This window comes from Zerene cesonia, chromosome 29, assembly GCF_012273895.1.
Source record: "Zerene cesonia ecotype Mississippi chromosome 29, Zerene_cesonia_1.1, whole genome shotgun sequence".
Taxonomy (NCBI): domain Eukaryota; kingdom Metazoa; phylum Arthropoda; class Insecta; order Lepidoptera; family Pieridae; genus Zerene; species Zerene cesonia.
In genome coordinates, this window is record NC_052130.1 from 2,597,469 (window position 1) to 2,623,822 (window position 26,354).

The 26,354-nt window shown below is 35.1% G+C and overlaps 6 protein-coding genes across 7 annotated transcripts; 3 read left to right on the top strand and 3 right to left on the bottom strand.

Annotated features, from left to right (window-relative positions):
* Window positions 1–490: 490 nt before the first annotated feature.
* Window positions 491–16,468, top strand: LOC119837837 (dosage compensation regulator). 2 transcript variants are annotated; one of them, XM_038363612.1, is made up of 24 exons: window positions 491–726; window positions 1,019–1,272; window positions 1,415–1,662; window positions 3,970–4,143; window positions 4,232–4,311; window positions 4,503–4,682; window positions 4,866–4,960; window positions 5,137–5,259; window positions 5,634–5,782; window positions 6,736–6,862; window positions 7,343–7,492; window positions 8,334–8,481; window positions 8,800–8,903; window positions 9,458–9,691; window positions 10,309–10,464; window positions 10,865–10,995; window positions 11,489–11,658; window positions 12,094–12,287; window positions 12,996–13,110; window positions 13,638–13,789; window positions 14,346–14,450; window positions 14,661–14,747; window positions 15,190–15,348; window positions 16,019–16,468. In XM_038363612.1, the coding sequence occupies exons 1-24, from the start codon at window positions 651–653 to the stop codon at window positions 16,391–16,393; spliced, it is 3,786 nt and encodes a 1,261-aa protein (XP_038219540.1). In that variant the 5' UTR covers window positions 491–650; the 3' UTR covers window positions 16,394–16,468. The 2 variants fall into 2 exon arrangements, with proteins under 2 accessions (XP_038219540.1, XP_038219541.1); XM_038363613.1 differs by lacking the exons at window positions 491–726; window positions 1,019–1,272 and adding an exon at window positions 2,810–2,877 and having other exon boundaries at window positions 1,594–1,662.
* A 177-nt stretch (window positions 16,469–16,645) lies between these two features.
* On the bottom strand, window positions 16,646–17,303 carry LOC119837943 (dynein light chain roadblock-type 2-like). Its single transcript, XM_038363737.1, has one exon. The coding sequence runs from the start codon at window positions 17,029–17,031 to the stop codon at window positions 16,738–16,740; it is 294 nt and encodes a 97-aa protein (XP_038219665.1). The 5' UTR covers window positions 17,032–17,303; the 3' UTR covers window positions 16,646–16,737.
* Window positions 17,304–17,430: 127 nt separating this feature from the next.
* LOC119837942 (gastrula zinc finger protein XlCGF17.1-like) lies at window positions 17,431–18,796 on the bottom strand. The gene has a single exon (XM_038363736.1). The coding sequence runs from the start codon at window positions 18,729–18,731 to the stop codon at window positions 17,634–17,636; it is 1,098 nt and encodes a 365-aa protein (XP_038219664.1). The 5' UTR covers window positions 18,732–18,796; the 3' UTR covers window positions 17,431–17,633.
* Window positions 18,797–19,283: 487 nt separating this feature from the next.
* On the top strand, window positions 19,284–20,256 carry LOC119837799 (28S ribosomal protein S10, mitochondrial). The gene is made up of 3 exons (XM_038363560.1): window positions 19,284–19,468; window positions 19,538–19,788; window positions 19,946–20,256. The coding sequence occupies exons 1-3, from the start codon at window positions 19,454–19,456 to the stop codon at window positions 20,196–20,198; spliced, it is 519 nt and encodes a 172-aa protein (XP_038219488.1). The 5' UTR covers window positions 19,284–19,453; the 3' UTR covers window positions 20,199–20,256.
* Window positions 20,257–20,417: 161 nt separating this feature from the next.
* On the bottom strand, window positions 20,418–21,342 carry LOC119837856 (transmembrane protein 216-like). The gene is made up of 2 exons (XM_038363633.1): window positions 21,005–21,342; window positions 20,418–20,930 (listed from the first exon to the last, which is right to left on the bottom strand). The coding sequence occupies exons 1-2, from the start codon at window positions 21,237–21,239 to the stop codon at window positions 20,737–20,739; spliced, it is 429 nt and encodes a 142-aa protein (XP_038219561.1). The 5' UTR covers window positions 21,240–21,342; the 3' UTR covers window positions 20,418–20,736.
* A 1,563-nt stretch (window positions 21,343–22,905) lies between these two features.
* Window positions 22,906–26,147, top strand: LOC119837791 (luciferin sulfotransferase). The gene is made up of 5 exons (XM_038363548.1): window positions 22,906–23,227; window positions 23,722–23,798; window positions 24,567–24,761; window positions 25,139–25,292; window positions 25,710–26,147. Exons 1-5 carry the CDS (start codon window positions 23,020–23,022, stop codon window positions 26,069–26,071), a joined length of 996 nt encoding a protein of 331 aa, XP_038219476.1. The 5' UTR covers window positions 22,906–23,019; the 3' UTR covers window positions 26,072–26,147.
* Window positions 26,148–26,354: the final 207 nt, after the last annotated feature.

Here is a 26,354-nt window from a genome sequence, read left to right on the forward strand (position 1 = left end):
GTATCTGCTATATTTTAATTAAATCTTCCTCCAGCCCCTGGAATAGAGCTGAACTGGTGGTTCACCGAGCGATTACTGCCTCTCATGAACATTCACAGTAGTAGAGCCTCCGCCATATAAAAGTACTCTGGACCTGCAAATGCGCGGCGTACCAACGTAAAAATTACCTCTGTATAAACCCGATGTAATTTTTGTACCCATAATTTTTCGCAGGCATTTCTGATTCCGTTTATTTCTAAATCACACTGTCCATTATCCGATTTAGTACCTAAATTAAATATAGTATGATCACTGGTATCAAATAATTACTAAATTTTATTCTGAATTTAGAAGCTAACTCCGAAAAGTAATAAGCACATAAGCAAAATTGTACATTATATATTAATCTGTGGTGGATATTACTTATTTTGTGTCTTCTGTGGTCGTTTGTGATTGTGACTTATATCAAAGTTACCGATTGCCAGTTGGTACGAGTTGCGAATTTTAGGATCACCCGGCTGACTGAATAAAAATAAGTAAATTATATATTAAATACATAAATTTCATCCTTAATTCATTTTGAAAAGTGATTTTTCTTAGCGGAAAATTATATAGACGCTCATAGTGATTATAATTAAAAAGTATATGAAGTCGACATATAAGACTTCAACATGGATGTAAAATCGTACTTATTTTCGTGGTGTGCGAAGAAATCTTTAACGCCACAATTCGATATTAGGGGCACTGGTATGTAAAACAATTAAATTCTTCTATAAATCGTAACAGATTAGATATAAGTAAAATCTGATATAACCTCAGAAACATACTCTTCTCGCGTATTTGTATTTGTTTTTTTCATTATCAATAATTTATACCTTTATCGTTTTGTATTGTTTACGTAAGAGGCTGGTTGGTACATCTATTTATAAAGAGCTAATTGTTTTGTGGATCTATTGAAACATTTATCCCTTGTTTTTATTTCATTTATATAATATTTGTATCGGATCCTATTTGACTTCTACTATTTTACGTATTCCAGGCCCTAAACATCGTCAAAGGTTTCTCTGTGAGGTTCGAGTAGATGGCTACACATATGTTGGAGCAGGTAACTCCGTTACCAAGAAAGAAGCACAAAAGAATGCTTCCAGAGACTTCTTGAACTTTCTTGTGAGGTCTGGTGAATTGTCTGCTTCCGATGTACCTGAAGATGTACAAGTTAAGGCCGATGTATCTGACACAGCATCAATGGCTGGTGATATTGATCAATCCTTTTCGAATAAACCAGTTTTCCAGGTAAATTTTATTAAAGCAATGAGATTTTAATTGTTATTACTATTGACTCATCTTGGCCATGGGCCAGAGGTAACAATTCATAATTCTATTATTAACATTTTCACAGTTGCTATGGCTAAATACAATTCCTTTTTCTAAACAGGAGGGGATGGGTCCTGAAGTTATGGGATCAGCATATCAAGCATATGGAGGTCAAAATGAAAACTTTACCTACATAGATAGGATGCAACAACAAAAGAATGTTGAGGAGGCCGAGGACCTTGATGTTAATGCAAGTCTTCATGGTAATTGGACTATGGAGAATGCTAAGTCTAAACTTCATCAGTTTATGCAGATTAACAGAATTAATGCGGATTATGTGTATAAAGCTGTTGGTCCAGATCATACAAGGTGAGTGATACAAGTATTATAATTGTTTTTTCTAATATCAGAGTGGGCAACTGAGCTGGTTGTTTGCCTGATGGTAAGCAATGACCATGGCACATAAACTCTTTAAGTCTTCATTACCCACTGGCTCTGTATTCTAACTTCCATATTTCAAATGTCATGTGTATTTCCAGTGATTATAGTGGAATATAAAATTTATATAAAGAATTTTTTTTTTTATTTTATTAAAAAATTACATTGCATGTTGATAAAATGTATCAAAACATTTTGAATCTTTATATACCTATGGAACATCTATATTGTTGTATTTACACAACTTGTAAACAGAAAAATCTGTGTATATTTGTAGTGAAAAAATAAATATAGAGTAGGCACATTGTGTGTGAAAAAGACACTGTGTTTGATTTTTCTTATTAATGTTATGTTTTATGAAAGATTAAATAAATACATAATATATTAATTTTTTACTCAATTGTGAAATGAAACTATAAATTGTGGTGAAGTATATTATTTTGATATTTTCTAATGAAGAAAATTGAAATGGAAGATTTATGATCAAATGTCCCTACAATAATTAAACATTGAGCGTTAATCATTCTAAATAGTTACTGTATACAGTAGACATTTTTTGTTCCATCTTTTATCATTCAACCCCACCTTGCTTTAAAGCCACTGATTATTCATAAATTTTGAAAAATCAATGGCTGCTATATATATTGTAGACAACTCTCTGAATGTTACTGGTATTCTGTTATTAATTGATAGACTATTCAGAAGACAATTTTGTCTCACTCATAATTAAATTGTCCTCAATCCAATTTTATGATAAAAAAAAAATACTGAAACATATTTTTTAATATTCTTCTACTTACTATCTATAAAGAGTGATACAAGATTATTATATGTGTTTTTAACATGGATATGGACAATTTGAGTATAAAACAATTGTGTATCATAAAAGGAGAAACATAGAAGTAATGTTTCAAGTGAAACACAAAGATAACTTTTGTATATACAATTGAAACTGTGCCCCAAAATGAATCTAAGACAAGACCAGTACATTGTAGTGCTCCTACAACATATTGTGGGAAAACTACAAAAAATAGCACATTTCTAAACGCAATGGTCTTAGATTCTGTTTTGGGTGCAGGTGTGTCCCAGTCATATGAAAGGCAGAATACTGGTTGCATTCACAGAGTAGTTCTTGCTGTTTTTGTGGTAAGTCCTGTATCAGTCATGATATATTTTGATATTACACTTATACCTTTGTATTGTATGCTTACTAAACATTTGTATGGTGTTGCATGATTGTCTTTACATTATATTTACTGAAGAGAAGTGAAGAAGTGCTTACAACTAATAAGAATGTGAATTTATTATAATATTTCTAAAGAGTTTGATCAGTTATTGCAAGTCTTGTATTATTTTCTTAATATATAAGTTAAATATCTATGTGAGAAACAATTTTTAACTCAAAAGTGAACAGTAACATGCAATACCTTGAGGTGTATAAAAGTTCAGTTGGTATAATCATCTCCATGTTTAAATAAAAATATGATAAAGCCCCTCACTACATTTTTTTTAATTAGCATATTATGTATATATGTTATATAGCATATTATGTAGTTTTATTTGAATATTCAATTTATTTGTAAATGTAGACTCGAGAGTATGGATTTAATTGTTTTTAATTGATATTCTTGCAATATTAGCTTTTGTGATTAAGGACAATTTTTAGTTTTTTTCTTTAGTATTTCCAACAAAAATACGTACGAACTCTTAATTCTAAAATTGCTTATATAATTACAAGAAAATATGGTTCTTTACTTTAAGGAAATTACAACAATGACAAATATATTTGCATGATTATAGAAATATTTTTTTTTTTATTATGTTACTATTTTACTCTTATGTTTAAAATGATTTAATTTGTTGTAACAATTTGTTTTAATATGGCTAATGTTAATTTCTTTTTGATTTTTCTTGCATGATAATCTTTTATTTTAGCTTTACTATTTAGACAGCAGAGAAATTGATTAGGGCTTTTCTTTCCGGCCTTTTGAAATTTCTTGTTACTTTTAATTTAGTTCATTTCAAAATGTTTAATAATTCATATTCTCTATTTTACTACATACATTTGCTTCATTTGTTTTGAGGATACATTTCTATACCAATATTACTATTATAACACAATGTGGGCCTTCCTAACACCTAGAGCCTCGTCATACATAAGGCTGTCTGTGATTTATCTAACAAAAAAATAGTGCATCTATTACCAATGGTTTTGGTTTACTTAACATCAATCTACAGGAGTTTCTGTTGCGAGATGACTATATACGTACGTCAGCTCGGCCGCAACGTCACCGGGCGCGAGACGGCATCGAATAAGCAAACTGCTAGCAAATCGTGCGCATTGTCGCTAGTGAGGCAACTCTACCATCTCGGTGTCATTGAACCCTTCAGTGGGACCCTGAAAAAGGACAGGTTAGTGTGGTTAGGTTATCTGTTTAGAGTTGTCTTGTTTCGTTTAATTTTGATAGAAGATTTTGTTTTGTTTTTAATATTTTTTCAGATCGTCAGAAGGCTTGATGAAGCCCTACCCTGTGGCTATCGATCCCAGTCTAGAACAACAAATTGAAGAGACATTGAGAGGTATTTTAATTTCCTGTGATTTATGTAATTTTTATGAATATAAAATATATTTGTTATAAGTAACTTAATATAACAAAAATAAGTCAACTTCAAACAGCCTATATAATTGAATAAGTAAAATAGAGTTTTTTAAAGCTATTTTCATTTCTATTGTATTATTGTCATTAAGATAAATAATTACAATATTCCAGAACTACAAATCGAGCCTGTAGATGTGAACGCACCCCAAGAGAACTCTGACGGACAAGCCGTTACAATTCTACAATTGGACAGAGTGAAAGCCATGAAGGAAGCAAAGCAAACAGCTGGCGGAGTTGTGTCCTGGTCTCCACCGCAGGCCAATTGGAATGCCTGGACTGGGTGTAATATTGGTAAGGGGAATTCTTTATATATCTATAAGAAAAATGTATATCTATATCTATACGAATATTAAAAAGAGAAAATCTTTGTATCTTTAAAATTATTGCAAAGAATTTTTTTTTTTTGAGTGAGTACACATTCAAATGTACATATATGAAAGTGTAGTCATGAAAGTTGTATGTAATTGTTATTAGATGAAGGACCGCTTGCGACAACTAGCCTTGATGATATCAGCGCTGACTTGGAAAAGCATCATCGAGACATGTGCCAGAATAGTACTCTGTATCAGGTAAAGTGGTAGATGTAGGTTGTATATTATTATTATTTTTTATTTTAAAATATATGTTTTACAGTCACCATTACTTATTGAAGGCAAATCTAAAAGAAGAATATTTCAAAAATAGAATAAAGTTATCCTTCATAACTATTGAAAACATATTATATACAGGTATCTTTTTTTTTTAGGAGAGCTTGCGAGAGCGTGAACAGTTGCCAGTATATGGAATGCGTTCGCAAATAATGGAGGCGATTAACGATAACTCGGTTATTATTATACGCGGTAACACTGGCTGCGGTAAAACTACACAGGTGAGATTCTATGAGACGTTAATGGAATTTTAAGTATGTTTTGAAATGTATACCATTAAATATAGTGAAAATGAATTTGAATAGAGATTATTCCAATTATTGCGCCATACACACCAGCATAGAAAATATAAACTAAGCCAATAAAAATAAAGGTAGAGTATTGAAGATATATTAAACGAAAAAAAAAATGTTTTTAGGAGGCTGCTTACCAAAGATTTTTTTTGACAGTATAAAGAGAGTGTTTATCAAGAGTGAGAGTCTGATATTCTTTGTTAAAGAAAATAAAAAAAATGTATTACTTACGCCATTTTTTCTTTCAATAATTGCAAGCAATTTTTTTTTGTAATTCTAATTTGTCATTATTGCATTTCCAGGTGTGCCAATTCATAGTGGACGACTACATAGCGAGCGGGCAGGGCGCGTGGGCGAACGTGTGCGTGACGCAGCCGCGCCGGATATCCGCTGTCAGCGTCGCCGAGCGCGTCGCCGCCGAGCGCTGCGAGGAGCTCGGCAACAGCGTGGGGTCAGTGCCGTGCTATGTTACTATAATAGTTATAGATTCTATTATATAAATCACTTCCCCAGCTGTAGCACAGTCGGTGGATTAGTATGGAGGGAAGTCTTATCCTATACATTTACTTCAAATGCATGTACAATTGTAAATTGTAAATTTATAATCCTACTATCCTACTAATATTATAAATAGGAAAGTTTGTAAGGATGTGTGAGTGTTTGTTGCTCTTTCACGCTACTGCTACTGAACCGATTGCAATGAAATTTGGTAGGTAGATAGATGGACAACTGGAATAACTTATAGGCAACTTTTTAGTCCGATCGGACTTACGCGGGTGAAACCGCGGGGCGCAGGTAGTAGATAATAAAAATAAAAAATTGTAGGATATCATAGTATCATATATTTACGCGAGTATTATACAATTAGAAATTAAAGATTTTTAAACGGATTTTAAACGCGATTTATTAATTATATTATTAACCCGACGTTTCGAACACTTTAGAGCGAGCGTGGTCACGGGAGACTGAGACTTGTTGGATATCATCAATTGTGTTCTTTAATAGTCTGTTGGATGAATAATTGTCATTAAGATTCGGATGTGTTAAGCGACATCTGTATCTTAACTGAGTCTTAACCTGTAAGAGTCACCGCCACGTCGTTTGTTGTTATTGATGCCTCCGCTATGTTTGTTGATAGCATCACCTGAATACATATAATATTGTCGGATATCAATTTGTGTTTTAATATTCTATTGGATGAAAAATTGTCTGTTAAGATACATATGTCGCTTTTCATAATTTGTTAAAACTTGTTTAGCTATCGAATATTTGAATCCTATAAAAAGTTGAATCACTTAAAAACAGCGCCCAATAGATTTCATGTAAAGCGAAACTTCTCTCTACTTATATGTTTCTGTATGAATTTAGAGTGTGGCTCTAAAATATATATTTTTTTCCTTTCAGATACTCAGTGCGTTTCGAATCGATACTCCCTCGACCGTACGGTTCGATTATGTTCTGTACCGTGGGTGTGCTGCTGAGGAAACTCGAGGGAGGTCTGCGGGGAGTTAGCCATGTACTTGTGGATGAGGTATTTTATATGTATATTATGATTTATGAATAATGAACCGCCTCCTTGGTACAGTAGTTAACGCGTGAGCCTAGAAACGCGGGTGTCGTGCGTTCGATTCCCAGTGGGGAAGACACAGGAGGCTGATCACCTACTTGTCCATAAAGAAAACCGATCAGTGAAGCAGGTGTATATCATCTGCCCCATACCCCACTACAGTTCACGTAACTTCACTATGAATATTGAGTTATTGTATGTTTCGGTATTAAATTTTAATTGTTGTCGAGTTTTCTCGCTCTTACAAATTAGTTGCAGGTTTTGAAACATCTGCTAAACAATAAAACGGTTCTATTTATGCATTTACAAATATTCTATCAACTTATAGGGTAGCATGAAAGCAATTAATTCTATGGCACACCATTCCACTTTACATTGAAGCGATTTAATTATTACTGTTTATCTGTTGGACTAACTAACAATATGTTTTATTTATACATATAGGTGCACGAAAGGGATGCGGATACGGACTTCGCGCTTATATTGCTCCGTGACATGGCGCACACTTACCCAGACTTGCGGATCATCCTCATGTCGGCGACCGTCGACACCACGCTGTTTAAAAACTATTTCGGCGATTGTCCCGTTATCGAGGTAAATCCTATCCTACTAATATTATAAATGCGAAAGTTTGTAAGGATGTGTGTGCGTTTGTTGCTCTTTCACGCAAAAACAACTGAACCGATTGCAATGAAATTTAGATACGTAGACAGCTGGACAACTGGAATAACATATAGGCATATAATAGAAGGGACTGAGTTTGAATTAGTGCTTATTATAATAAAAAATACACCATGTATGTGTATGAAATTGTTCTGATTTAAAATCCGTTAAAACTTTTATTTTTTAATGTATAATACTCGCGTAAAATGAAAGGCGCCATAATGCATTGTGCTGACTATAATCTATATATATAAAATTCTAGTGTCACAGTTTTCGTTGCCATACTCCTCCGAAACGGCTTGACCGATTCCTCTGAAATTTGGTAAGCATATTGGGTAGGTCTGAGAATCGGCCAACATCTATTTTTTATCCCGATATTCCTACGGGATGCGGACTTACGCGGGTGAAACCGCGGGGCGCAGCTAGTGTATTATAATATCTTAATTTTGTCCTTATATGAAATAGCATTGAAGGGGTGTTAAGGTGTATGAAATATAAACTGTTTGAAAATTACTTGAAATTAAGTTTTTTACGCTCTTCAAACACAATTATATAATATATTACCCGTTATACCGCATAATATGTACCCCGGCTTCTCCCGTGGTTCATATTATATATAGTCTATGTCACTATATATGAGTAGATGCAGCTTTATATGGGTGACAAAATTTTTGAATCGATCAAGTAGTTTTCGTGTGAAAACAATACAAATATACTTATAATATTATTTTAGATGACAATACTACACATTCTAAGCTATGTTACTCCACAGGTACCGGGTAGAACGTATCCCGTACAGCAATACTTCCTAGAAGACTGCATCCAACTCACATCATTTATGCCTCCACCCGATACGAGGAAGCGCAAGTCGTCTGGCAAGAAGGCAAATAGAAATGATGATGACGATGATGATGATGAAGGTATGAAACGAACTTGGGGTTGTGAAAATAGAATGCAATTCTCAGACCTTATTGTTAAATTTCACGAATAACGGTCAAGCTGTTCGTTCAAACAAGCTGTTTCCGAGGGATATGGTAACTAACACTGAATATTATAGACTAATAGTTAGTATAACACTAATCCTCTAGAAACTATAATATAAAATCTGTTAATGTTTGTCTGTTAAAGTCTTAACTTGTCGTAAGTTAAAATCTGTTAAAGTCCTGTTTAAATTTGTTCTCCTGGTTTAGTTTTTGTTAAAAATAAATATTCGAATTTATATTTGTTTTGTTGAACAGGCGAAGGTGCTGAGGAAGAAGAGGATCTGAATAAGAATTGCGAACTCGACTCTAATTACTCGCCGCAAACTAAAGATGCCATGTCTAAATTATCTGAAAAAGATGTGAGTATGATATTATTAGCATCCCAAAGAAAAAAGTTTAGTCAAAGAAAAAGATTGATGGTTCCGGGGCTGTCCAAGAATACTTTGTTCTTTTTGAATTTTCGGGATAACAAATATCCTTTGTCCTTTTTTGGATTTTAATCTATCTATCTATTCTATCTCTATAAATTTCATCCAAATCGGTTCAGTTGTCTGGGCGTGAATAGGAGACAGTCAGACAAAGTTACTGTAAACATACTGCAATATGGATGGCTTAATTAGGTAATTTATATGTAGATCGGACACCGATGAGTTAATCTGGACACATATCAAATAATATTAATTAAAAAATCATTTTAAGTTATAAAAAGTATAATAATAAAAACATATACAATAGGTTCTGAAGTCTGTCAATCTTAGGCGTCGCCACGGTAAAGCGAAGGATGCGGGTTCCAATCCACTCTCATCGAATTTTTTTCTATTCTTCAAAATTAGATCTATAGAAAAAATGATTATAAAATGGTAATAGAAAAATCGAAAATAGAAAGTTTCTTAATTTGCATTTTTTTTTCCAGCTAAGTTTCGAGTTAATAGAAGCGATACTACTCTACATAAAGAACTTAGGTCAAGATGGGGCTATACTAATCTTCCTGCCGGGCTGGAACCTGATATTTGCTCTAATGAAACACCTCAGTCAGAACAGGGAGTTTGGGAATCAGAACAGCTATGTTATTCTACCATTGCACAGTCAGATACCGAGGGAGGATCAGAAGAAAGTGTTTGTGACACCACCGCCTGGTATCACTAAGGTAATCCAACGAAAACAGCTGATCAGGCAGGTTGCAGCGTCGTTTTAAAGAATTATTGATTGAGCTAGACTGTCTGTTTAAATCTAGTATTTTCTTGTGCTTGATTTTATGCGACTATTATACATTTAGAAATTAAAAACTTTAACGGATTTTAAACGCGATTCAGGGAGTCTCCCCGTGACCACGCTCGCTGTAAAGTGTTCGAAACATCGGGTTAATAATATAATGAATAAATCGCGTTTAAAAACCGTTAAAAAGTTTTTAATTTCTAACTGTTTAATTCTGTTCTTTTACCACACTGAAAGTAGTATTGCTTTAAGAAGTTCCGCTAACTCCCTAGATCTATAATAAAAATTCTTATATTACGGATTACCACATAGGCAACTCTGTCTGGGTACCATGCGAGTGAAGCCGCGGGCTCCACTCTATATAGGTGAAATATAAGTAAAAATGGGTCGACGAATGTTTCGCTTTGCTTAGCGTATAACTCGAGAATAACTCGACTAATTCGGCAATCGTTTCTGTTATGGCACAGGGAGGGTTCTTATATTTTTTTAACTAAATGTTTCAGCTTTACATGATTTATATTAATTGGCTAATGTATTATATGCGTTCAGGTGATCCTATCAACAAACATAGCGGAGACGTCAATAACAATAAACGACGTGGTGTACGTGATAGACTCTTGCAAGGCCAAGATGAAGCTGTTCACATCACACAACAACATGACGTCATACGCCACAGTGTGGGCCAGCCGCACTAACTTGGAGCAGGTGAGTCTGAATTGTGATGTATACATTGTATATATTTTATCTTACAATTTTGATATTACCAAATGCTGTATAATTGCAATAAAATTCTAATTTATGATAAGATTGTGAGTTAAAAAAAATTGATGTGAAAATTCCAAGTTGTGAGTTTATTTTTTCACGTACGGTTGCTCTAATATCATATCGGATATAACAGATGGATAGCTAGCTAGCTTCGGTAATATGGTAAACCAATCTATCCTTAACTTGCATTTTACAATCAACAATAAGCACTATACATGGTGTGAAAATTCGATTAAAATCGGTTGAGAAGTTTAGGATTTGCATTGCAGACAAACAACATGGCACGTAATTTATTTATATTAAGATAGATGAATAAATCGTCTCTGTGTGTGTGTCGCAGCGCAAGGGGCGCGCGGGGCGGGTGCGCGCCGGCGTGTGCTTCACGCTGTGCTCGCGCGCGCGACACCGCCGCCTCGACGAGCACCAGACCGCCGAGATGTTCCGCACGCCGCTGCACGAGCTCGCGCTCAGGTGGGTACGGCTAAACGAGCCACGCATGCCACCCACGCCACCCATGCCACCCATGCCACCCACGCCACCCATACCACCCATACCACCCACACCACCCACTCCACCTATGCCACCCACACCACTCACGCCAGCTACCCATGCCATCCACGACACCCGCGCCACCCATGCCATCCACGACACCCACGCCATCCATGCCACCTATGCCACCCATGCCACCCATGTCACCCACGCCACCCACGCCACCCACGCCACCCACGTCAGCTACCCATGCCACCCATACCAACCACGCTAAAACTTTTGCCACAATCACACTGAGGTGAAGTATTAGCGTGTGGGACAGCACGGACGTGTGGACGCCGTAGAATAGGGCGTGTTGGGTGGATGCCAGTAAAAAGAAAAATAGAAATTAGAGTTGAAATCAAGGCAAACACGCTACTACTTCTCTCTGATATAGTAAAATATGGATATAAAGCTATAATTTTACCGTTTTCAGTATAAAACTCCTGCGCCTGGGCAACATAGGCCACTTCCTGTCCAAGGCGCCGGAACCGCCGCCATTGGACGCGGTGATTGAAGCCGAGGCGCTCCTGCGCGAGTTGGGTTGTTTGGACAGTAGCGATGCGCTTACGCCGCTTGGTACTATACTGGCTAAATTACCTATCGGTGAGTGTTGTTTTCCTAGAAAGTTGGTTAAGTTAGAAAAACTTTTTTTTTATTATTTTTCTTCAACAGCAAATTTAGTAACTTAAGAGTAACAAGCATCTTATGTATCTTTAGTGAATTTAAAGTCCTTCTCGGGTAGATTACTATGAAATGTAATGGAATAATAATTAATTTTCGCTATAATATTCGTGATTAGGAATTCAAAATGTTATAAACACCAAATATCAAATTCATCAGCGGTACGCGCTTTATTTCTCTACTGGAAGACGGCCCTCCGCATTATGTATTTACGCATGCTGAGTAGGTAGCTAGGCGGTTAGAACTATAGCACCACACTAATAAGTTATAAGTCCACCTTTCTATTATTCGTTTTGTAAAGATTTCGCGAACCTCATTATGCCGGTGTTAAATAAACATTCTTTCTTTTTTTCTCAGAACCGCGCCTCGGCAAGATGATGGTGCTGGGCTTCGTGCTCGGCTTAGGGGACGCACTTACTACAATGGCGGCCAACTCGACGACGTTCCCGGAGATATTCGCGGTGGAGGGGCGGCGCCGGCTCGCCGGCCACCAGCGCGCGCTCGCGGGCGACCGCGCCAGCGACCACGTGGCCATGCTCAACGCGTTCCAGGTGAGCTCCGCGGGGGGTTCGGGGGAACGTTCTAGAAGCGCGGCTTGGCTAGGCGACTGGCTCGGGGCAACGGTGTGCTCTCGCGGGCGACAGGGTGACCATGTTTTTAAGTAGAGTATATGAGTATCTGGCGGCAAATTATATTTTCTCCCCAATTTGAACTCCTTTTGATTTTATAATAGAAAGATTTGTATTTCGCCTGGCTTCATAATTTCATAGCAATGGATGCTAAATAATGTAAAAAAAAAGTTTAGTCGAGAAAACGTAAAAGACAAACGAATCGATTTTCGTATATTTAATGTTCTCAAGTGCATTATCGACTTCACTCAACTTAAATTAAATATTACTCATATGACTCGGTAAAGATTTAACTCTCTTGTGGGAAGTATTATTTTAAATCAGTAAATGTTTTTTGACTTAAATTTATCAGAAATTGATATTGAACCACACAAAATGCAATTAATTTAATTGTATATGTTATGTTATGTATATATTTTGCTATTTTGTTTCTCGACCCGCCAATAATCTAATAATGCTTGCCTTTTGCCCGGGTTGCCTGGAAGAGATCACTTCTGAGTGATAGGGCCGACCAACAAATTGTATTCTTTTTCTTTTTTTATCTTGTTATTAATATATATTTTTAAGTTTCCTCACCTGTACATTTTTAATTGAAGTGTTATAAATAAATAAATGTGTTTTTTTATTCAGATGTGGGAGCGGGAGAAATCGAAAGGAGAAGAGTGCGAAATACAGTGGTGCGAGTGGAAGGGAGTGCAGCACACCACACTGCACGTCACGTGTGAGGCCAAATACCAGCTCACGAGTGAGTTGTAACGTCATCAGTCATACCTTTTTGAAAGACTAGCTGTGCCCCACGGTTTCACCCGCGTAAGTCCGTATCCCGTAGGAATATCGGGATAAAAATTGGCTGTATGTTATTCCAGTTGTCCAGCTGTCTACGTACCAAATTTCATGGCAATCGGTATTTCAGTAGTTTTCGCGTGAAAGAGCAACAAACACACATACATCATTACCAACTTTCGCATTTATAATATTAGTAGGATAGTAGGATTATGTTTTGTTTTCTCCCAGGCATCGTCCGTTGTACATATATAGCCTATATCACTCAATGAAGTTGCAGCTTTCTAATCATAAAAGAATATTTGTTATCGGTCCAGTGATTTTTGCATGAAAACGTTGCAAACATACAAAAATACAAATGTTTCCTCCTCATAATGTTAGTGTCGAAAACACACGGGAAGCACTAAACCGTATTGATGTGCAGACGAAATTAAAAAATCGCATGAAGCCATGAACAGATCCGGATTCAATAAAATATGATATTTTCAGATATCCTCACAACCACACTGGGTTTCCCGGAAGAGTGTTGTGTGCCGCAACGCTGGAATCCCACCGGGGAGAATTCCGACTTGGACATGGTGATAGCTCTGTTGTGTATGGGATTGTATCCCAATGTGTGTTTGCATCAAGGGAAACGGAAGGTATGCATTGCATTTATTTATTCTTTACTAGCTTTTGCCCGCGGCTTCGGACGCGTTAATTCGGAGTAGTTTAATAGATGTTATTATACATATAAATCTGCCTTTTGAATCACTCGTATCTATTAAAAAACCGCGTCTAAATCCGTACAGTACTATCTGAGTTTATCGCGAACAGACTGGCAGACAGACGCGGCTGGGGACTTTAAAAAAATCTTAAGAAATAAAAATAAAATGGTGGTCGATTGTCGATTATATGAATAATGTTAAAATAATTTTCTAAAAAGCTCTTCCAATTATAAAATAGAACTCGGGCTCCTTGAAGCGGTATTTTATTCTTTGTCACTGACTATTACTTCATTACAAATTGTGAGCAAATAGACCCACCCGGTTATTCAAAGAGACATTATGAAAAGACTTAATTTTTTATGGTCAAATTTTTAATTTCCAGTATCAAGTATGGATAAAACTATCGTGCAAAGTGTATATCACTTATTATTTGCTATAACTCATTTGATTTTCGGTATCTCTAATGTTTTATATATTTTTTGTACGACAGGTGCTTACAACGGAAGGCAAGCCGGCTCTGATACACAAAACTTCAGTCAACTGCAGCAATCAGGAGCAAAGGTTCCCGTCGCCGCTCTTCGTTTTCGGCGAAAAGGTTTCTATATGGTTTATTTTTCTATTCTTACTTACAAGTTTTTAATTTAATATCTGTTTATTATTAATATGATATCACTCACTTCGTATTTTCAAGTGTGTACTAACATTTATGTTGAATAAGCACCTATAAGTATATTATGCTATAACTATTATTATTTTATTTTAAATTTCTTTGTGTGATTTAAATAAAATATTCTGTTTTTTATAGGTGCGCACGCGCGCAATCAGTTGCAAGCAGACGACTATGGTGGCGCCACTGCACTTGTTGTTATTTGGGTGTAGGAAGATTGAGTGGGTGAGTGTTGTATCTCAATATGTATTTATGTTATTAGTTATTAATTATTATATATGTAAACAGTGTTTCTTTTGTTTTTGACTCTTACCGCTATCTTTAAAATTAAGAGCATGCTACCGCAAAATAAAGTGAATGATTGCAGTTTAAATATTTAAAATAAATATTTATGGTTGTTTAAATTTGGTAGCCGGTCATGACGTTCAAAAGCAGGAGTGATTCCAGAGTGTTTTATAATGATTGCGCTGACCAATCACAATTCTTATCTTTTTTCTCTTTTCCCCACACTGGAATTACTACTGCATTAACATGTCATTATACGGTACGTCTAGACTCTTAAACAATTGTCTTTAGTTCTGTGTGGCCTTTTTGTGATATTTCATTCATCGTTCAAATAGACAACACGATATGTTTAGAGATACATTTATGATATATCTGTGAGCAGATAGACAACGTGGTGCGGCTGGACAATTGGCTGAACTTCGCGATGTCGGCGCGCAGCGCGGCGCTGGTGGCGGCGCTGCGGCCCGCGCTCGAGCGGCTCGTCGAGCGCGCCGCCGCCGAGCCCGACGCGGCGCTCTCCTTCTCGCCGCTCGAGCTTAAGGTGCTCTACGCTCTACCTTTTTTTATCTATACTCTACGCTGTATGCTCAAACACACTTTAATCTGCCCTCTGTTCTCTACACTCAGCACTCTAACTTCTATGTTGTACACTCTGTGCTCTACATTCATGCTCTACATTCGTGCTCTACATTCGTGCTCTACATTCATGCTCTACATTCATGCTCTACATTCTATGTTCTTCATTCTAAGCTTTGTGCTCTACAACAAATTTTACAACTTGCCCAACTGTTATATGGCGCGACGAGCAGTGCAGCACATTATTCTATTGTCTATGGGTGTGCTCTATGATCCATCTATGGATGATGGATGTAATGCACTCGAGCTCGTGGGGTTTCAACTTGGGGGTGGGGCTGAGCGTGATGCGGCGCCAACTCAACTTTGTTATGTTGAACCGTATCTTTGCAATTGTTTTTGGAAAACCAATTCTTATAGAATTTGAAAGTGTCGAAGGTGTCTCAATATCCCACGTCTCATTTGTGGCAGTGGATTCCATTACCTTTCAATGTGAATAATTAATCATATCAGAATGTAAACATGACTTATATGTTTGTTTTTAATATCAAAAGATTTTAAAATTTCATGTTTCCAAACTGACCTCTTTCACAGCAGAGAGCGCTAAGTCATATTCACAAAATTGTGTTATGTTTCAGGTTATCCAATGCGTAAGAGCGATATGTGAATTCAACGCCGGCGATTACAACATACAAAGGAACATTTCAGTACCAACATTCCGCCCAGATGGGCCTAAACGGGGCAATATTAGAGGATGGGGCACTAATGGACCCAGAGGAGGTTTTGGGGGCGGTAGTTATGGTTTCGGAAATAACCAAGGCTTTGGAAACAATCAAGGTTTTGGAAGCAATCAAGGTTTTGGAAACAACCAAGGTTTTAGAGGGAACGCAGGATTTGGAGGCAACCAAGGTTTTGCTCCAAGAGGTGGTTATGGGAACCAAAGGTTTGGTAATCGCGGTTATGGAAATCGCGGTTTTCGTGGACGAGGCACATTCCGAGGAGGACGCTGGTAATATGGATATAAAAGTCTATTGTGATGTTGTGTCTATGTACTTTATGTAAATGTAATTAATAAATTCTGACATATATTTTGTTGTTTCTTTTTCGAAACATCTTACGTTATTGTGCGATTTATCAGTGAAAAAAAAATCAAATGATGATTGTACAATTTTACATATCTATTTAATTTACAATTAAAATTAAATTCATGTACAATTTTACATATCTATTTAATTTACAATTAAAATTAAATTCACATAATAATATAAAAGAAACAGAAATGAATCTTCTAAGTTAAGAATAAATAATACATAACAGAGAAATAGATCAAAACGAGCCTTAAGGGCAAAAGCCTTCGTCATTCGACCGGGTTTTGAACAACTATCAGAATAAACTCTTTATCAGGAGCCACCATTACTTCACTTTTCTTGCTCCGTATTCTTAAGAAGGTCAGGTCGTTTGTAGGATCGAGATCCCGTACAACCGACTTCGCTTTGTCAACTAGAGAACCCAGCAAACCGGCGTATTGCACTGACACGTGGTTGTCCAAAGTTGTCTTTATGGGTATGCCTTCTCCGTTTACGACAACTACGCCTACAACGCCTTTATGCGCTGATAGTTTACGCACAGTTTCTTCAGCTTCGTTTGCCATTAATTAGATTTGAACTTGAATTTTTGGTTAGTTTTCTAACATTGACTTTTAGTTGGCATAATTGATGTTCCAATTTCATTCTTGTAAATTTTTTTTTTTAATAAGTAAAAGTGAACGAAAAAGGTTTAATTCATTTTATAGCCTGAAGAAAATCAATATTAGGGTTAAGAGTGTATTCTAATTCCCCTTTTTATAATTTAAATGTACACATTTTAAAATATTTTAAACAGTTTTTTTAAATGGTTGTAACTCATACTTCAGGTTAAACCCGTTTTTCCGATACAGTGCGTTTTCCTAGTTAGAACTAGTTATCATGAAAAACTGGTTTTAATGGTAACATAATAAGGTTCAAGCCAATGTATTTAGTAATAAGTTTAAGGGAATTCAATAAACACAATACAAAAAATATGTTGTATAATTCCACACATTCATTATGGCAAACCAAAGTAAATAAAATCAAACACAACATTATTAATATATTCTATAATCAAAGCATTTAGTATATTCAGTCATTTGTTGTATTCTACTTCTAAGAATGTTCATGATGAATGAATGTTCCATCATTTTAATATCATATCCCCATTGAATTACAATATTAACATCTAACATTTTTGCTGAAGTTTAGAATCCACTTGCAAATATAAAGGCATTCTCCCACTCCTCAATTTTTGTCTCTTGTGTACTTTAAGCTGATGTTTCATCATTTGTTTACGATATCCAAATGCTTTACCACATATATTACAAATATGGTCCTTAATCCCTGTGTGATCCACTTTGAAATGTAAATCCAAGTCGTGTTTCGTATAGAATCCCCTACCACATGATTCACATTTGAAATTACGGTCTCCTTTGTGAATTAACATGTGCTTATTTAAATTACTTTTGTTCACAAATCTAGAAGGACATTGTGAGCATTGGTAAGGCTTTTCACCAGTGTGAGTTCTCATATGCATCTTTAACGACTCACTGAACCTGCCTCTGTATGGACACAATGAACATTTAAAGGGAAGATTATAGAAATGCGTCACTCTGTGCCTCGTAAACTGCCCCTGAATAACAAATTGCTTTCCGCATATGTCACACATGTACGGAGTGTCCAATTTATGAAGTGCTAAATGCTTCTTGAAGTATATTGCTGTATAACTATTGTTGCATATGGGGCACACTTGACGCATATTTTCGTGTTCCTGGGACAATCTGTGCTCACTATACTCTTGAAATGTATTAAATGATATATCACATCTTTTGCAGTGATAATCACTTGATTCTTTAATATCTTTTATTTCAGACTCATAATAATTATCCATAGCCATATTTTCGTCGTTATTAGAGTGAATTGAAGGCGGCCGGCGTAAAGTTTCGTCTGATATTTGAGCTGTTTTTCGGAAGAGTAGTGCTCCTTGCAAAAGAGAATGGCATGACTGGCAAAGGAACTTAGGATATGGATCATCCTGGCTAATTTCTATGTCAGCAAATGTACGAACATCTTCTGAAATATCTGTAGTATCACTATTCCCGAAAATAGATATATCGCCATCCTTCAAACATATCCTGCATGTTTGGGTTTCGTTGAGGTTTTCTCTCTTTAATTGTAAATTATCTTTAAATTCTTGTTTCACTTCTGAATATTCTTGATTATTTCGGCGTCGCCGGTTGCGTTTGCAATGTAATAACTTCATGAGCATTAGATATCCGACCATTTTCACATCGACAGTAATCAGAGTTAGAATTCGATATTAAAAAAAATTACAACTCTTTTATTACAACAAATACAGCGATCGCAATTGAGTTTTGCACTTTTTCTTTCGTAGAATAACCTCTCGATTGTTAAATGTTTAATCAAATTTCTTTACTATTTATTATTGTTTGTTTTTTCAATTTCCAAGAACATTGTTATGTCAACTGTCACCAATATAGTGTAATACCCCGTATTATTATACTACTCTTTGGTGTATACTGTATAGTCACAACCAAAGAATAATTCACCACGGTATGTTTAAAATTATATTATCTGTGTCAGTATTTACAGTCCAATTATCTATAATAACATGCAATTGAGCTATAGATAAAGTATGAATTGCTAAAATTTATAGAATACAGATACTACATCCACATTTAGTGATTTTAAATTATTGTATTAATTATAGCAGGTACCTTTCAATGTCATTTGCATTGAAAAATAGGTCTAAAAATCTTGAACGCTCTTTTAAATTTAACCATTCTTTTTTGACATTGACTTCTGGGTTGTCAAAAAGACCAAAATCAAATCAGTGTCAATTTATTGGCTCATCCCTGTTAAGTTTCCCGATTTTCCATTTATTAGGATTAAAATAAGAACATAAGTAATGATAGGTAATTAGATACAAGACAGCGTAATAAATCCTTTTTAAAAATCTAATATCTATCATATAACTTTTATAAGATGAATTTTGTAAAGGTATGTTTACATAACCTCTTAAATATTTATTGTATTGTTTATTTTATAATAATAAGTCTTACTTTTCAGCAATTATGGCGAACATCACCGGCCATTCGAAGTGCTTTTATAGCAAATTACTCTGCTGCAAGACCATTATGTTCAGTCACAACAAATCCAATAAAACCACTCGAAATGGTGCCGCCAAGTACCGAGGAATTAGACAAATTGTATAAACGCGTTGAATTAGAGATGAGAGGCATTGACCCCGCTGTGCTGTTAAGTTACTCTTGGTTCTGTATTGCTGCTGCCTCACATTTAGGCATTGAAGTTACTAAAAGGTATATTTTATCTGACTAGATATTATCCAGAAAATAATTATTTATAGTTCAAGAACTTGTATATTTCTTTAGAGTATTTATATTTATAGAAAGTAAATCAAAGTAACCCAATTATTGAATAAACTTTATATAAATACCTATATTATTGTTATTACAGTTGGACACTACGTAAAGCAGAGAAAGAGAGGCACACATTGCTCAGATGCGTTCATATTTATAAAAAGCACAGAGTACAATATGAAATACGGACTTACTTTAGGTTTATTCACTTACAAAGATTAACAGGATCGACATGTGACACTTATTTGGAATACATTGAAAGAAACTTACCAGAAGGGTGTGCTTTGAAAGTCACTAAAGTGGAATGCCAGCCATTACCCGATCATTTGAACCCACCAACAGAAGAATAAATGTATATTTTGTAGTGTAGAGTTAGTTTAATAAAATACATATTTAAGGATTGACTGTTTATTTCTATTTTCTGTTAAATGCATTAGTACTATTTAGTATTTACAATAATATGATATTACATTAACACGATTCTTGATGATAATATTTACAGTGGATGTCCATGATGATTAGCACATTTTACTACAGTATACTCCTGTAACTTTTTATGCTATTACAATAAAAATCTATAAGTCCTTACAATTTAAAAACTAGTTAAATTTGTATATTTATTTTCTATACCTAGTATATTTTGACAATATTTTTTATTCTATACTACAAGACAGTTCATAGATGAAGGGTAATTTATATTTGCCAAGGTCTAAAAGTACTCTCCTACAAAGGTTAGACTCGCTAAAATTATAATAAACAATGCCAGGCAGTTGTTCATAATTGGTTTTATCGTAGAAACTTCTAGTTTCATAAAAATATTTGAAACCAATAATAATTTAGGCAAGTTGTCTAATATTTCTTTGGCAAGGAGGTACTTTTAAACCTATTCTAGTCATATTGATGATTCTTGCATACAGTAAAAATAAAAAGAATAGCGAATGCCAGTTCAAGTGCATGAAATATCAACATTACAGCACACCAAATATATTCGAGCCTTAAAATATACGTCTGATATATTAAAAAATAACATACACCAACGGCCGATGGTATCGTTAGTATCACCGATAAAAACACAGGAATCTCTGCAAATTAAATACACATTTTCATTAATGAAATTATTATCATGCGACGAGTCGATATATTTCACAAAACTTACTTTTGCTAGCGAGATTTCCTCGTCTTCCTAGAAATATACGAAGCACTTCCACTAGGCACAGTGCACAAAAAATACCCGCTTCAGTCAATAATGCATTTTCTGGGTAAGAAACATTTATGGCTTTCAAAATTCCCATTGCCACTTCGCAAACGAAAAACATGCCTAAATAAAACGAATTAAGATACATTAATATCTCGTAAGCAAAACTAGAATTTACGTTTGCTACTTTAGTCATATTTAAATTATTATCTGATTCGTTTATAATGTTTGTTGTTCGTAACTACGGGAGTCGGGAAATGGGAAAAGGGATACCGACCGCGATACGACGGTGCTTTGTTATGTCAAAAGTAAAAAATGTTTCGAGTTTCGACTGCCAAGCGCCAAGTAACTTAATGCGCCTGCGTAAAAGCGGGAAAATATGTTATTATGACAGTTCACTCTGGAAAAATGCATTGGATAACTTTACGATCTACTTTGCAGAAATCATAGTTTATGAAATTTGAACGAGAGTATGATTTTGGGTGATTTGTCAGAATTATTGATTTTACAAAATAGCTAGATACCTAATATGCTTACCTATGCGTTTCTTGGTGCTTGAACGCACTTTTTTAATTTATGGTTAATGTAGGTAACGGTAAAGGATGATAAAAATACCTCTAATTAATAGTCAGTAAAGCGTTGCTGTAAGTGCACTTTATATGATATTATAGGTACCAACCAGACTCGTATGAATTGTAGAGCGGAGAATTTTTACGGATCCCATTTATTAATTCCGTTTTTTTTTTTAATTAGTAAAGACTATTATAATAATTCATAGTGTACCATAAATAAATGCAATTTTTCGTTAGTGTTTTTAAATTTAAAATATCCTCAAAATTACGGAACCGTCAGGGTTCGAAGAAATACTTAATGTGCAAGCTATTTAGATACTTTGACTGCTATTATTGTGAAATTATGTCTCTATATATATCACTTTTAGTTTTCTACATTAGGTAAATCATTAAATAACGTACCTACATTTTAGAGTTTAAAAGGCAAGTCATCAAGGCTTTAGGCATGGTCATTTAAATATGTATCAATATTGTGTGTATAGTATCTTACTATAGTACTCTATTACAGTACTCTTACGCATTAAGGTGAATTATTGAGCTACTTGTAACAAAGCTGTTGCGCTCGACTGCACCTTGCAAATGGGTGAATGGCAAGAAACAGAAAGTGGTCGAACAGGAATACGGAAGATAGTCGGGCTGTATACAGAACGGTGGTTGTTATTGAAATAAAACAATTTGTTACATTAAATACGATGTTTTAATTTGTGTTAGAAAGTATTTCTAATTAAGTACCTACCATAATTCTGTATTTCAGACTTAATTGAATGATAATTGCAAATCTACGTGCAGAGGTAGGTAAGCTGCTCACACGTGAAAACGTTGGCTAGAACAAATTTTTAAGTCTGCAATGCTGTCGTTGTTATCTTAATCCAATAATTTGAGAAGCACCTACACTGTACCTACCTAGGCCCTTAAGTATACCTACAAACAAAATCCTAGACCGAGACGCAATTTATAAATGACGGTCAAAATGTCGAAAAGTCAAGGAGTGCCGATAATTGAGCTAAAATTATGCTAAAGTGTTGCATTCCCAGCTCACTTATTGAATGACTTTGAAAGGATAGGATTTGAAATGTTTATAAGGCGCTACAGAAAATAAAAAAAATACTTTTTATCTAGACTTTATTTACACAAACAATGAATAATGAAACCGATGAAGTACGATACTAAATATATATACATATATATAGCGACTGGCATATAAATATTAAAAAAATTAAAACATTAAATAGATCTATTGAAAAAGGAATGTGAACAAGCCTGAATAGAGAGAGTTAGGAAAATCCATAACGCTATACCGTCGCACGCGATCATTACATTTCCCTAAGACCCAGCCAGCACACGTCTTGCTGATATTAGCAAAAAGTTTCAATGTAATTGATTTTTTATCTGTGAACATTCAAAATGAGAACGAAACCGAATTTGTCGTTTTCGAAATTGGACGAGGAGACTGGAGCTATGTTGGATAACATGTTTGATAAGAAGGACTGTATGGTAGAGATAAATCCTGGTCGAGTTATATTGCCTGCGGATTATATGACGATAGGCCAGGATATTTTGGACATGGAGGTTCTGGAAAGCGATGTCTGGATGTGTTCTTACCCTCGAACTGGTAATTTATTTCAATCTTTGAAACAAAATTTGCTTCAAAGAAAATTTTCCTTTTACAATTTCTTACAGTAGGAATAATATATGTTCCTGCGTTAACAAAATAATCCTTATAGTCAATGTGTTTTCACTCGCAATAAAGCAGATGAGTTAAGTAATAAATAATACTTTCACTATCATTAAATGCGCTTGTACTGAACTACGAGATAATTAAAATATAGTCAATGAGCCTGTATACGCAAACGTAACATGTATTGTCTATACTAATGAATTAAATTGGTCATTAGACATGTACATGGTATCTGTACTAAAAAACATTTTTTTACAATTGTCTCTCTGTTTATCTTTTCTGGCTAATCACTGAAATGGATAGACAGATTTTTACGGGCAGATAATTGATGTAATAAGAAATAATTCAACTTGCTAGGCCAATTGAAGTAAAAACACATTTTTCTAATAATTAATGTATGTAAAATGACTCTACTCGATTTCTTATAGGTTCTACTTGGGCACAAGAAATGGTTTGGTTGATTGGTCACGATTTGGACTATGAGGGTGCGAAATCAATACAGCAGGTGAGTTTTATGTACTATTTAGATTGGATTTATTTTTAGGCATAGGAAAGAAAATTTGAAGTGAAAATCTATTATCGTTTTGTTACGAAATTACTTGGTTTTGCAAAATAAATAAATACGCGTGAAGGGAAGATAAAACAGGGAAGCTCCAATTTAAATTTTCCTTTTTTCTCATTACTGCTTACTTCGGCTTGCAATTCTTCAAACAACCCTTAAATGTTTAAATGATATTGCATATCGCCAGCTTTTACTACTTTATTTCGTTCAAGGTAATTTTCTATCTTAAATATAAAATTCTCGTGTCACAGTTTTCGTTGCCATACTCCTCCGAAACGGCTTTACCGATTTTGATGAAATTCATGAAATTTGAAGATGAGAATCGGCCAACATCTATTTTTCTTACCCCTAAATGATAAGAGTAAGGCAGAGCAGCGTTTGTCGGGTGCAGCTAGTATTGATATAAAATTATTTTCAACCTTCACACATGCGCTCCTATATGTTATGTTATCAATCCGCCCTGGCTTCGACCGGGATACAAATTATAGCTTTAGCCCCAGAGATTACGTACAGAAAGGTGAAAAGTTTTCGAAATAAGTCCAATACCTATTTCCTGTGATTAGTGCGTTCAAACAAACATGTATAATACGTAGACTAGTAAAATATAGTTATTCGATAGGTTACCAATCATTTTTCTAGAACCTATCTTACTGCACGGCTAAAAAATTGTAAGTTGGTGCAGCCGAATAGAATTTATTGGCACCTTCACAGATCCGATGTCCCCTGGTAGAACTCAGCTGTATCATGGTAGATGGTCACGCGGAGTGGCACGACGAATCTGTCAAAGGCACCTCCGTGGACCTCGTGAAGTATCGCCTTCCGCATCCGCGTTACATCCGCAGTCACCTACCCTGGGACCTGCTACCTATTGATATCGTGAAAGAAGATGGATCTGCTAAACCGAAGGTAATATTTTTTTTAATTTCTGATTGTGATACCTATTGACACTCGATATGATTAACTCTACTATACCTTCAAATTATTTATAACATCACACATATGTATTGTTATTATTTGAAGCGTAATAACCAACTAAAAATTTTAAACGCCGAATAACTTTGGTTCAAACTCAAGTAAACAGGAAACAATAATTTTCGGTGCGTTGCGATTAATAATTTTGTTTCTCTGTGAACTTAGTACACTAAATATAATATTAATATATTAAATAAATAGTTTCTAGGCTAAAATTCACTCACTTGTTTTAGGGACACGCAGATAGCTAAATAGATACTACATAGCTACATATATTAAAATAGATATGTTTAGAATTTTTCACTCAACAGGTAATATACACGTCTCGTAATCCAAAAGACATGGTCGTATCTTACTACCATTACTGTACCCTGGTGCACGGTCTGAAGGGCAGCTTCGAAGACTTTTGCGACTTGTTCATGAGAGACCGCGCGCCTTTTGGACCAGTTTGGAATCATATACTAGGTATGTATGTATATTACTTTTATTTCTACATACATAAAAATCTCGTGTCACAGTGCCAGCTGTGCTTTTCCTCAGGAACATAATTACCATCTACTTATCCTATATAGATATACTTCTAACCTCTCGGACCTCTCCATCAGCTATGAAAAATTGGCAGTAGGTGGAGACGAAAATTATGGATATGCGAAATAGGAAAGTAGTAAGGAGTTTAGTTCTGCCTGCATATGTTATCTTTAATGTGAGGCGAGCCGTTCCACTCGGTTAAATTTTAAGATACTTAGTTATGTATTTCTTCGCTATATTAAAGAATCTATGAAATTACTCGCATAAACATACTTTCCTCGTCACTCAGAGGTATTAATATACCCGTATGTCCAATTTAATTATAATAGATATTTCCAATTCTTCAATTCGCAGGGTTTTGGAAGAGGCGCCACGACCCAAATATACTGTTCATCAAGTTCGAAGAAATGAAACGCGACTTGCCCATGGTGGTTCGAAAGACAGCGAAATTTCTCAACAAGGCAATGTCAGACGAACAGGTCGATAAACTTTGCGATCATTTATCTTTCCAAAACATGAAGCAAAACCGAGCGGTCAATTTAGAGGGAATTCTCGAGAAGTCCTTCGGGAAAAGTTACTTGGAGCAAACTGATTTGAGATTTATAAGAAAAGGCGAAATAGGTGACTGGAAGAACTTCATGTCTGACGACCTTTCTCGAAGATTCGATGATTGGGCTGAACAACACTTGAAGGGCACTGAATTGAGTTTTGAATAATGAGTTATTATATTGCTATGCACTGGTATGTTTTATTATTGTAAATCGTAATTTATTCTTAGAATACGAAACCATATTAAGTAGATATATAATATTTTATCATTTGAATAGGATATTTAGTAATGAAATAATGTAACTTTTTGTCAGAGTAGTAGGTAGTAGTAGTAGTTTGTAGAGTCAATGTAGGCTATAGAAATTAAGACGGGGTTAGTTTTTTAAACAACATTGTATTGTGAGCTTTTAAATAAAATAAACATAATAATTTTATATGTTTTATTTGCAC